General features: G+C 44.6%; 1 protein-coding gene across 1 annotated transcript in view; it reads right to left on the reverse strand.

Annotated features, from left to right (window-relative positions):
* Nucleotides 1-12,404, reverse strand: part of stpg2 (sperm-tail PG-rich repeat containing 2) — a 71,352-nt gene that overhangs the window by 17,659 nt on the left and 41,289 nt on the right. Inside the window, exon 11 of the mRNA XM_038996854.1 lies at nt 2,378-2,546. Within this exon, the coding sequence (XP_038852782.1) occupies nt 2,378-2,546 (169 nt within the window). The remainder of the gene's footprint in view (nt 1-2,377; nt 2,547-12,404) is intronic.

The raw sequence follows: 12,404 nt of genomic DNA on the forward strand, positions 1-12,404 counted from the left end.
TCTCCTCAACAAGCTCCGTTTATTGTCTCCTCAACAAGCTCCGTTTATTGTCTCCTCAACAAGCCCAGTCTATTGTCTCCTCAACAAGCCCAGTCTATTGTCACCTCAACAAGCTCCGTTTATTGTCTCCTCAAAAAGCTCAGTTTATTGTCTCCTCAACAAGCTCCGTTTATTGTCTCCTCAACAAGCTCCGTTTATTGTCTCCTCAACAAGCCCAGTTTATTGTCTCCTCAACAAGCTCAGTTTATTGTCTCCTCAACAAGCTCCGTTTATTGTCTCCTCAACAAGCTCCGTTTATTGTCTCCTCAACAAGCCCAGTTTATTGTCTCCTCAACAAGCCCAGTCTATTGTCTCCTCAACAAGCTCCGTTTATTGTCTCCTCAACAAGCTCCGTTTATTGTCTCCTCAACAAGCTCAGTCTATTGTCACCTCAACAAGCCCAGTCTATTGTCTCCTCAACAAGCTCAGTTTATTGTCTCCTCAACAAGCTCCGTTTATTGTCACCTCAACAAGCCCAGTCTATTGTCTCCTCAACAAGCCCAGTCTATTGTCTCCTCAACAAGCCCAGTCTATTGTCTCGTCAACAAGCTCCGTTTATTGTCTCCTCAACAAGCTCCGTTTATTGTCACCTCAACAAGCCCAGTCTATTGTCTCCTCAACAAGCCCAGTCTATTGTCTCCTCATCAAGCCCAGTCTACAGTATCCTCAACAAGCCCAGTCTATTGTCTCCTCAACAATCCCAGTCTACAGTCTCCTCAACAAGCCCAGTCTACAGTCTCCTCAACAAGCCCAGTCTACAGTCTCCTCAACAAGCCCAGTCTACAGTCTCCTCAACAAGCCCAGTCTACAGTCTCCTCAACAAGCCCAGTCTACAGTCTCCTCAACAAGCCCAGTCTACAGTCTCCTCAACAAGCCCAGTTTATTGTCTCCTCAACAAGCCCAGTTTACAGTCTCCTCAACAAGCCCAGTCTACAGTCTCCTCAACAAGCCCAGTCTACAGTCTCCTCAACAAGTCGTTTATTGTCTCCTCAACAAGCCCAGTCTACAGTCTCCTCAACAAGCCCAGTCTACAGTCTCCTCAACAAGCCCAGTCTACAGTCTCCTCAACAAGCCCAGTTTATTGTCTCCTCAACAAGCCCAGTCTACAGTCTCCTCAACAAGCCCAGTCTACAGTCTCCTCAACAAGCCGTTTATTGTCTCCTCAACAAGCCCAGTCTACAGTCTCCTCAACAAGCCCAGTCTACAGTCTCCTCAACAAGCCCAGTCTACAGTCTCCTCATCAAGCCCAGTCTACAGTATCCTCAACAAGCCCAGTCTATTGTCTCCTCAACAATCCCAGTCTACAGTCTCCTCAACAAGCCCAGTCTACAGTCTCCTCAACAAGCCCAGTCTACAGTCTCCTCAACAAGCCCAGTCTACAGTCTCCTCAACAAGCCCAGTCTACAGTCTCCTCAACAAGCCCAGTCTACAGTCTCCTCAACAAGCCCAGTCTACAGTCTCCTCAACAAGCCCAGTTTATTGTCTCCTCAACAAGCCCAGTTTACAGTCTCCTCAACAAGCCCAGTCTACAGTCTCCTCAACAAGCCCAGTCTACAGTCTCCTCAACAAGTCGTTTATTGTCTCCTCAACAAGCCCAGTCTACAGTCTCCTCAACAAGCCCAGTCTACAGTCTCCTCAACAAGCCCAGTCTACAGTCTCCTCAACAAGCCCAGTTTATTGTCTCCTCAACAAGCCCAGTCTACAGTCTCCTCAACAAGCCCAGTCTACAGTCTCCTCAACAAGCCGTTTATTGTCTCCTCAACAAGCCCAGTCTACAGTCTCCTCAACAAGCCCAGTCTACAGTCTCCTCAGACTAGAGTAAACCCTTATTCATGTATTCTGTATTATTCTCAAACAATTTCAAGCCTCACCTCTCTACAATGACACTTTCTAGCTATTTGTTCAGTTGATTTGACTCAACATCACTTTAATGAAATGAATAAAGAGTAAAAGATATCAGATCCGCTAGAAAGCAGCATGTTGAGCAGTGCTTAAACCTTGACGGTCAGTACGGTAGCCCGCTACAGTGTGAAGATACAAGTCTAGGATCAGCTTTCCCTGCCACAATCTTAACTTTAACCATTAGTGGGGATAAAGCAAAACTGACCCAAGATCAGTATCTAGGGGGCAACTTCACACTACACCACAGTGTAGCCTACAGCAGTGGTTCCCAACCCTGTTCACTCTGCCCCCCCTTCCAGCATTGGGGAAAATCCTGATGCACCACCCAATTTCAAAATTACACCTTGTGCATTCTACTATTACAACTTTCAGGAGTAAGTTGAAAGCCGGAGTTCCTAGGGGGCCCCACAGTTTGGGAACCACTGGTCTAGAGTACCTGGGAAGTCCGGATCGCAGCTCAGGAAGGAGGAGTGTCTGGGTGCTGCGCTCAGGAATGAGCTCTGGCGTTTCCTGCCCCCCTCGCTCCTGGGTCCTGAGAAGGAGGCGCGGCCGTACGTCTTCTCAAAAGACTCCCGCACGTTGTAGGAGCTGGGAGGAGGGGTGTCCTGGAGAGAAGAAGAAGAAGACTTTATTGTCCATTAACTGGTAGAAAACAAACCTTTGTTTTTATGCTCACAACCCAAGCTCCCGAGAGGGTTTGGAAGCAATGGGTCTGGAGCAGAGCAGCACCCCTGGCGCAATTGAAGGGGGTTACGTGCCTTGCCCTAGTCACAACACAGAGAGATATGGTCACGACACAGAGAGATGACGATATGGCCACAACACAGAGAGATGACGATATGACCACAACACAGAGAGATGACGATATGACCACAACACAGAGAGATGACGATATGGCCACAACACAGAGAGATGACGATATGACCACAACACAGAGAGATGACGATATGAAGGTGTGCCAATCCAGACAAACAGAGAGGAGGAACGGAGAGGAGGAATGGAGAGGAGGAACAGAGAGGAGGAACAGAGAGGAGGAACAGAGAGGAGGAACAGAGAGGAGGAACGGAGAGGAGGAACGGAGAGGAGGAACAGAGAGGAGGAACAGAGAGGAGGAACAGAGAGGAGGAACAAAGAAGAGGAACAGAGAGGAGGAACAAAGAAGAGGAACAGAGAGGAGGAACAAAGAGGAGGAACAGAGAGGAGGTACAGAGAGGAGGAACAAAGAAGAGGAACAGAGAGGAGGAACAAAGAAGAGGAGGTACAGAGAGGAGGAACTGAGAGGAGGAACAGAGAGGAGGAACGGATGAGAGAACATGGAGTGAAGTATACTGATATAGAAATATGATTTGGGTTTTCTCACCAGAATAAATTTGCTCAACATTTTGAGTGATCCAGACAATCAGCATTTTATTTTAATTATCAAATCCCTCGGTATGACCTTGGCTGCAATAACACTGGTCTGAGAAGTCAACAGACACCATACCCTTCTCTGACATCCTAGCTGATTGGCTCACCACAAAACATTGTGACGGGAACATCTGACAGGCACTCCTATCAATAACATGTTCCTTGTCTAACAACATCGTCCATTCACAGTACAGTGGGGTCTAATGAGCGATCCCGTTCCCTCCATGGGGCTGTTAGCTGGCCCTCAGTAGCCTCTCTACAGGGGGGGCCTCATTACATACAATAAATGACCCTTCAGCCTAACATAATAACAATTAATAATAATAGTAACAACTGACCACACCAGCCTGTCAGCATCACAACACTGACTAAATCACTCATGGGCTGTAATGACCAGAGACCAGACAAGGAAGACACATATCTCTAATATGACCTGAGAAAACTACAATTATAAATGACTAAGAATAATGTCATTATGATTCATATGGATTATCTGTCTAAACCAGTAAGGAGATGTGTATTTTTCCAACCTAGCGCTACTTGGTTTCAAATATGATCTCCTTACTCTTCCCATCCACTCCTCCCTGAATTCCAGCTCCTTCCCGCTGGACGCAGGTACAGACTACCTAAGGTTTAACAAAATAAGTTCTCTATTATTCCGAATGCCGAATTCCAAATTTTGCAACTTAACAAATGTTGGACTAATTGCTCTTAGCACTTGTACTATGAAACAGCACTTACCCTGCCTATTTGTTTGTAAATATCCTTTGTTATTTATTGTACATTTTTAGATGTTATATGTTTTATGACTGCTGCAAGATTGCCTCTTTGATGACGTTAAAGTTTTCTGAATCTGAATGATCCCCTACTCCTCAGACTCCTTCTACCACTGCTACAAATAGTTTTAGTGACGATGAGAGAGTGATATGTGTTATGGCTAGCTCAGCTACGCTAGCTAGATGAATACTGCCGGGCTATATAGCTAGCTCAGCTACGCTAGCTAGATGAATACTGCGGGGCTATATAGCTAGCTCAGCTACGCTAGCTAGATGAATACTGCGGGGCTATATAGCTAGCTCAGCTACACTAGCTAGATGAACACTGCGGGGCTATATAGCTAGCTCAGCTACACTAGCTAGATGAATACTGCAGGGCTATATAGTTAGCTCAGCTACACTAGCTAGATGAATACTGTAGGGCTATATAGTTAGCTCAGCTACGCTAGTTAGATGAATACTGCCGGGCTATATAGTTAGCTCAGCTACGCTAGCTAGATGAATACTGCGGGGCTATATAGCTAGCTCAGCTACGCTAGCTAGATGAATACTGCGGGGCTATATAGCTAGCTCAGCTACGCTAGCTAGATGAATACTGCGGGGCTATATAGCTAGCTCAGCTACACTAGCTAGATGAAAACTGTGGGGCTATATAGCTAGCTCAGCTACACTAGCTAGATGAATACTGCAAGGCTATATAGCTAGCTCAGCTACACTAGCTAGATGAATACTGCAGGGCTATATAGTTAGCTCAGCTACACTAGCTAGATGAATACTGCGGGGCTATATAGTTAGCTCAGCTACACTAGCTAGATGAATACTGCAGGGCTATATAGTTAGCTCAGCTACGCTAGCTAGATGAATACTGCCGGGCTATATAGCTAGCTCAGCTACACTAGCTAGATGAATACTGCGGGGCTATATAGTTAGCTCAGCTACACTAGCTAGATGAATACTGCAGGGCTATATAGTTAGCTCAGCTACGCTAGCTAGATGAATACTGCGGGGCTATATAGCTAGCTCAGCTACACTAGCTAGATGAATACTGTGGGGCTATATAGCTAGCTCAGCTACGCTAGCTAGATGAATACTGCTGGGCTATATAGCTAGCTCAGCTACGCTAGCTAGATGAATACTGCGGGGCTATATAGCTAGCTCAGCTACACTAGCTAGATGAATACTGCGGGGCTATATAGCTAGCTCAGCTACACTAGCTAGATGAATACTGCGGGGCTATATAGCTAGCTCAGCTACACTAGCTAGATGAATACTGCGGAGCTATATAGCTAGCTCAGCTACGCTAGCTAGATGAATACTGCGGGGCTATATAGCTAGCTCAGCTACACTAGCTAGATGAATACTGCGGAGCTATATAGCTAGCTCAGCTACACTAGCTAGATGAATACTGCGGAGCTATATAGCTAGCTCAGCTACACTAGCAAGATGAATACTGCGGAGCTATATAGCTAGCTCAGCTACGCTAGCTAGAGGAATACTGCGGGGCTATATAGCTAGCTCAGCTACACTAGCTAGATGAATACTGCGGAGCTATATAGCTAGCTCAGCTACACTAGCTAGATGAATACTGCGGAGCTATATAGCTAGCTCAGCTACACTAGCAAGATGAATACTGCGGAGCTATATAGCTAGCTCAGCTACGCTAGCTAGAGGAATACTGCGGGGCAATATAGATAGCTCTTATCACTTTTTTTTGCATTCCATTACACTTCGACTGTGTCTGAAATGGCACCCTATTCCCTATATAGGGCACTACTTTAGACCTATAGGGCTCTGGTCAAAAGTAGTGCAGTATTATTTAGGTAATAGGGTTCAGGTTTTAAGATTCAAGTTTTTACAGTTACGTGCACAAGCACAGTGAAATGCCTTTCTTGCAAAGCAAAGTTGGGTCAGAGCTCGCAAGACGACAGCCATACAGTACAGATAGCTCAATTACAATGAGCCCGTCCTCCCCAATTAAGGTAGCACCAGCCGCCTGTGACGCACACAGCACGAGGTGTTGGAAGCAGTGGGTCAGGCGAAGTGCAGCGCCCCTGAAACAATTGTAGGGGGTTACGTGCCTTGCTCAATGGCACAACACAGAGACACAGAGAGATGACGATATGGTCACAACACAAAGAGATGACGATATGGTCACAACACAGACAGAGAGATATGACGATATGGTCACAACACAAAGAGATGACGATATGGTCACAACACAAAGAGATGACGATATGGTCACAACACAGACAGAGAGATATGACGATATGGTCACAACACAAAGAGATGATGATATGGTCACAACACAGACAGAGAGATGACGATATGGTCACAACACAAAGACAGAGAGAGATGACGATATGGTCACAACACAGACAGAGAGATGACGATATGGTCACAACACAGACAGAGAGATATGACGATATGGTCACAACACAAAGAGATGACGATATGGTCACAACAAAGACAGAGAGAGATGACGATATGGTCACAACACAAAGACAGAGAGAGATGACGATATGGTCACAACACAAAGACAGAGAGATGACGATATGGTCACAACACAGAGAGAGAGAGATATGACGATATGGTCACAACACAAAGACAGAGAGAGATGACGATATGGTCACAACACAGACAGAGAGATGACGATATGGTCACAACACAGACAGAGAGATATGACGATATGGTCACAACACAAAGAGATGACGATATGGTCACAACAAAGACAGAGAGAGATGACGATATGGTCACAACACAAAGACAGAGAGAGATGACGATATGGTCACAACACAAAGACAGAGAGATGACGATATGGTCACAACACAGAGAGAGAGAGATATGACGATATGGTCACAACACAGACAGAGAGATATGACGATATGGTCACAACACAGACAGAGAGATATGACGATATGGTCACAACACAGAGACACAGAGAGATGACGATATGGTCACAACGCAAAGAGATGACGATATGGTCACAACACAGACAGAGAGATATGACGATATGGTCACAACACAGAGACACAGAGAGATGACGATATGGTCACAACACAAAGAGATGACGATATGGTCACAACACAGACAGAGAGATATGACGATATGGTCACAACACAGACAGAGAGATATGACGATATGGTCACAACACAAAGAGATGACGATATGGTCACAACACAGACAGAGAGATATGACGATATGGTCACAACACAGACAGAGAGATATGACGATATGGTCACAACACAAAGAGATGACGATATGGTCACAACACAGACAGAGAGATGACGATATGGTCACAACACAGAGAGAGAGAGAGATGACGATATGGTCACAACACAGAGAGAGAGAGATATGACGATATGGTCACAACACAGACAGAGAGATGACGATATGGTCACAACACAGACAGAGATGACGATATGGTCACAACACAGAGAGATGACGATATGAAGGTGTGTGAACAGGGACCGTATTTGGGACTAGGGAGACACAAAACTGAGAGAGGAAAGCTGTGGCTAGTAGCAAATGAAAATAGCACTGAAATTAATTGAACGATCGAGATGGAAATGATAGGTTGGCTGTACCTGTGAGGCTATACCTGTGGAGACCGGCTGAAATGATAGGTTGGCTGTACCTGTGAGGCTATACCTGTGGAGACCGGCTGAGATCTTTTTCTAACAATAGAACACATTTCATTTGTCTTCTCCTGTCTGTCACGGAGCCCCAATATGGCAGTAATTACACCTGATGGGAATTTAACTACCGTTCTCACCACCTCTCACCTATTGACAGTAGTCACAATACACTTAATTACAGAGCGGTGCGCCACGTCTGTCCAATTTCTCTCTATCGTTTATCGCCATCTATATGCATTTAGAAGTTTCATTTAATGAGCGCTCACACAGGCAGTGACATGAAACATAATGAAACGGAATACTGATGTGATTTCCCCCTGATTAGCGTCTAGACGTGTTGTCACCATCTAGATGTTTGCGGTTCTTTTCGACACTGAAGAATATAGAGAATTCAAACTAGGACAAGTCAATCGGTTAATTGGGCATGTGTTTAGAATGGAAGCTGTTATGGATTCCCTTTTGTTACGGTTGAGTTCAGAGGTCAGAATTCAAAGAATGTTTTTTTTGACTGGTCAGAAAGGTAAACAGTGTGTAATGCCAGAGTCTGGCTTAGCGGTAGTGCGGCTGAATTCACATGTCCCCAGACGGGGGACGGGGGGATCCCTGAGTCCACCTTTCCTAGCTGCCGTCTCCCCGTCTAGTCCTATCGATGACAATAATTAATCAATCTCAATAAAATAAAACATCTGAAAAAGAAAGAAAGAAACAGGTCAGAGTTGAAGTGAACCAATGATTCCACCTTCGTGGCACATGTACTAATCCCCTACTATGATTCCTTCCTCAGAACAAGCTCTACGTGAAGACAGTGGGGGGGGGGGGGGGGGGGGGGGGCTGAATCCCAAATGGCATCATATTCCCTACATAGGGAACTACTTAATATGTATGACCATACAGGCTCTGGTCAAAAGTAGTGCACTATATAGTGTGCCGTTTGGGATGACGCCAGACCTTTTTTAGCTCTGCCTGACAGCCTCACACTAAAGACCATGCGTGTGACATGAACAGTGTACCAGCCATTCCTCTTCTTCTCAGCTCACAGTAGAAGACTATTCCTCATCTCATTAAACCCTCCCCATTAAACAATGAGGAAGTTATTTTCAGATGAGGCGGCCATTTAATTTTCCCACCCCATAAATACTGGGCTATATTTATAGTGTATGTTTCATTGAAGCTTCTGCACACTCAGCCGCAGTGGTTAAATAATCGTTTTCTGCTTTATTTAGTTCAAGGGGAGGAATTTGGTGTTCTAATGGGCTCTTAGATGGATCATAAAACCACAGGAATGATAGGGAATCACCATATGCTTGTAGTATGGTTTTATAGCTACTATAGCCGCTGATGGCTACAGATCTGCTGCTATCTTCCTCTTTCTTCTCTCTCTCCCATAAATGTGTCTGACATAAATCAAACCGGGACTTTCTCACAAAATCAGATGAAGAATTTTATATTCTATGTTTACATATCCGGGATGTTTTATGAAAACAGGGGAGTGCATAAATTCTCTTATCGTAGCAACAATTACGAATACAAAATACGAACAAGTATGAAAATGTACACACTCACTACTTTAAGTTGCTCTGGATAAGAGCGCCTGCTAAATTACTAAAATGTAAATGTAAAACTGAAGCAGAGAAGAACGTTCTAGTCAAAGGGTGAACAGATTTAACACGTCAATACATTCAGTCTTTTGATGGCTTGTTCCTCTCTTCCCCTTCCTCTTCCTCCCTGAACTTTCTCTCCGTCGTTCCTTTGTCATCACTTTGTATTCCCTCTCTTCCCCCTCCCTTCACCACACCTCCCTCTCTCTGTCTTCTCTCTCTCCCTCCCTCTCTTTCTTTCTCTCGCTCATCTGGCAGTGAGCGGAGTGACCTGGCTTTGGCAGTGGAGAATCCTAGGCAACCACCAGGCAGCTATACTGTAGGCCCCACAGCTGGGTCCACTCAGCTACCAGACTAACAGACTGTCTGCAGCCTCTTGGCTGTATAAACAGGCAGCATCCCTAAACCACACCAGGCCTCGTCCCGCCACTGTTACCGACACGCTCCCAGCATCCCCCTCACCTGTTCCTCCACACACAGCTGTCTACACACACAGCTGTCTCCCACATGTTCCTCCACATTCCATGAGGAAGAGAAGGGGAAGGAAGAGAGGGGGGGATATATAGCACAAAAAAATAAGATTCAGGAGAAAAATCTCCCTGGTATTCCGCCGTAGGACAGAACTGTGCATTGCCTACTGATAGAGATGATGTGAAAGCAGCAACATGGAGGTATGGTGTAATCCAGACGCCATATTATAATCTTGAAGAGCGTGAAAAACATCAGTCTGACAGCAGGTCAAAGAATGCAAGGTTTCCTCTTTTTGTTGTAGTTCTTGGAAGGCACCAAGACTCTGTTTTTAGACATGATGTCAGAACAGAGACACTGTGATAGATGTATGTCTCAAAGTCAGGGATTTGTTGGTTGTTTGCTGTGAGAGATTTGTTGGTTCTTTGCTGTGAGGGATTTGTTGGGTCTTTGCTGTGAGGGATTTGTTGGGTCTTTGCTGTGAGGGATTTGTTGGGTCTTTGCTGTGAGGGATTTGTTGGTTCTTTGCTGTGAGGGATTTGTTGGGTCTTTGCTGTGAGGGATTTGTTGGGTCTTTGCTGTGAGGGATTTGTTGGGTCTTTGCTGTGAGGGATTTGTTGGTTGTTTGCTGTGAGGGATTTGTTGGTTCTTTGCTGTGAGAGATTTGTTGGTTGTTTGCTGTGAGGGATTTGTTGGGTCTTTGCTGTGAGGGATTTGTTGGTTGTTTGCTGTGAGAGATTTGTTGGTTCTTTGCTGTGAGGGATTTGTTGGTTGTTTGCTGTGAGGGATTTGTTGGTTGTTTGCTGTGAGGGATTTGTTGGTTGTTTGCTGTGAGGGATTTGTTGGGTCTTTGCTGTGAGGGATTTGTTGGTTGTTTGCTGTGAGGGATTTGTTGGTTGTTTGCTGTGAGGGATTTGTTGGTTGTTTGCTGTGAGGGATTTGTTGGTTGTTTGCTGTGAGGGATGTGTTGGGTCTTTGCTGTGAGGGATTTGTTGGGTCTTTGCTGTGAGGGATTTGTTGGGTCTTTGCTGTGAGGGATTTGTTGGTTGTTTGCTGTGAGAGATTTGTTGGTTCTTTGCTGTGAGAGATTTGTTGGGTCTTTGCTGTGAGGGATTTGTTGGGTCTTTGCTGTGAGGGATTTGTTGGTTGTTTGCTGTGAGGGATTTGTTGGTTGTTTGCTGTGAGGGATTTGTTGGTTGTTTGCTGTGAGGGATTTGTTGGGTCTTTGCTGTGAGGGATTTGTTGGTTGTTTGCTGTGAGGGATTTGTTGGTTGTTTGCTGTGAGGGATTTGTTGGTTGTTTGCTGTGAGGGATTTGTTGGTTGTTTGCTGTGAGGGATTTGTTGGGTCTTTGCTGTGAGGGATTTGTTGGTTCTTTGCTGTGAGGGATTTGTTGGTTCTTTGCTGTGAGGGATTTGTTGGTTGTTTGCTGTGAGGGATTTGTTGGTTGTTTGCTGTGAGGGATTTGTTGGTTGTTTGCTGTGAGGGATTTGTTGGGTCTTTGCTGTGAGGGATTTGTTGGGTCTTTGCTGTGAGCAGGGTTGGGGAGTAACGGATTACAAAAAACGGTAACTGTAATCCGTTAATTTACCAGCAAAAATATTGTCATCAGATTAGATACTTTTGAAAAACTAGATGATTCGAGGATTACTTTTAAATTCAGAAAGGATGTTCGCGAGAAGATAAAAAATGGACACTTCTATGTTTTCTCAATGACATTCAAATCAGCATTGGAAAAAAGTTTAAGTTTGTTCCTGAGCGAGTCTGACCACAAGTCAGAGACCACTATGATGACACACCAAATGTGTTTGATGGATCGTGGGAAAAGAGCAGGAATAGGCTTTTGTAGGCTACAGTCCAAGCTATGTCTTCCAATGGTGCGACTGCTGTCGGCATCCAAACATTATCCAACTTGAATAAACGCTTGGAGGTAAGGATGACAGCAGTGGTGTAGTCTACGGAGATACGGATATCACTTATTGTTATCTACATAGAGCATTGATGTGAATCACACTGCTGCTCTCTCATTTAGCTATTTGCGCTTTATAGATTGTGGTTGTTGTGGATGGCTGTTAACAAATCTAAATGTGTATTTGAACCCAATAATGGTTGAATTCAAGAAGTTTACGCTGCCTATCAATCATTGATTAGAAACCAGTGGACAGCCAGTGAAAAATGCGCTCTTGCAACAGCTGCACAGTGCAGATCCCAGCCTATGGAATAAAAGTGGGGCTTTTATCGCTCAATCTAATTCATGCTGATAAAAAAATACATCCATAGATCTAATGGACACATGCTCAAACTTGCACACTTTTGATAGACTTTAAGGCCCAATCTGTAGTTGCTACATCCATTTTTGGACTTTTAAATTATATATATATCCATTGATTCTTGAAGAATTTAACTTAGAAATCCCTCATGAGCTTAGTTCAACTGTCATATCAGAACACCAAGTAAAAGCTTGCATTTCTCCAATGTTTGTAAACAAAGTAAATGTAAACAAATACTGTATAGCCTCATAACAAGGTTAAAACAATAATTTTGATATCATGGATGGTCAGTCCTTGCATCCATAGCTAT

This window comes from Salvelinus namaycush, chromosome 1 (genome assembly GCF_016432855.1).
Source record: "Salvelinus namaycush isolate Seneca chromosome 1, SaNama_1.0, whole genome shotgun sequence".
In the NCBI taxonomy this organism is placed as follows: domain Eukaryota; kingdom Metazoa; phylum Chordata; class Actinopteri; order Salmoniformes; family Salmonidae; genus Salvelinus; species Salvelinus namaycush.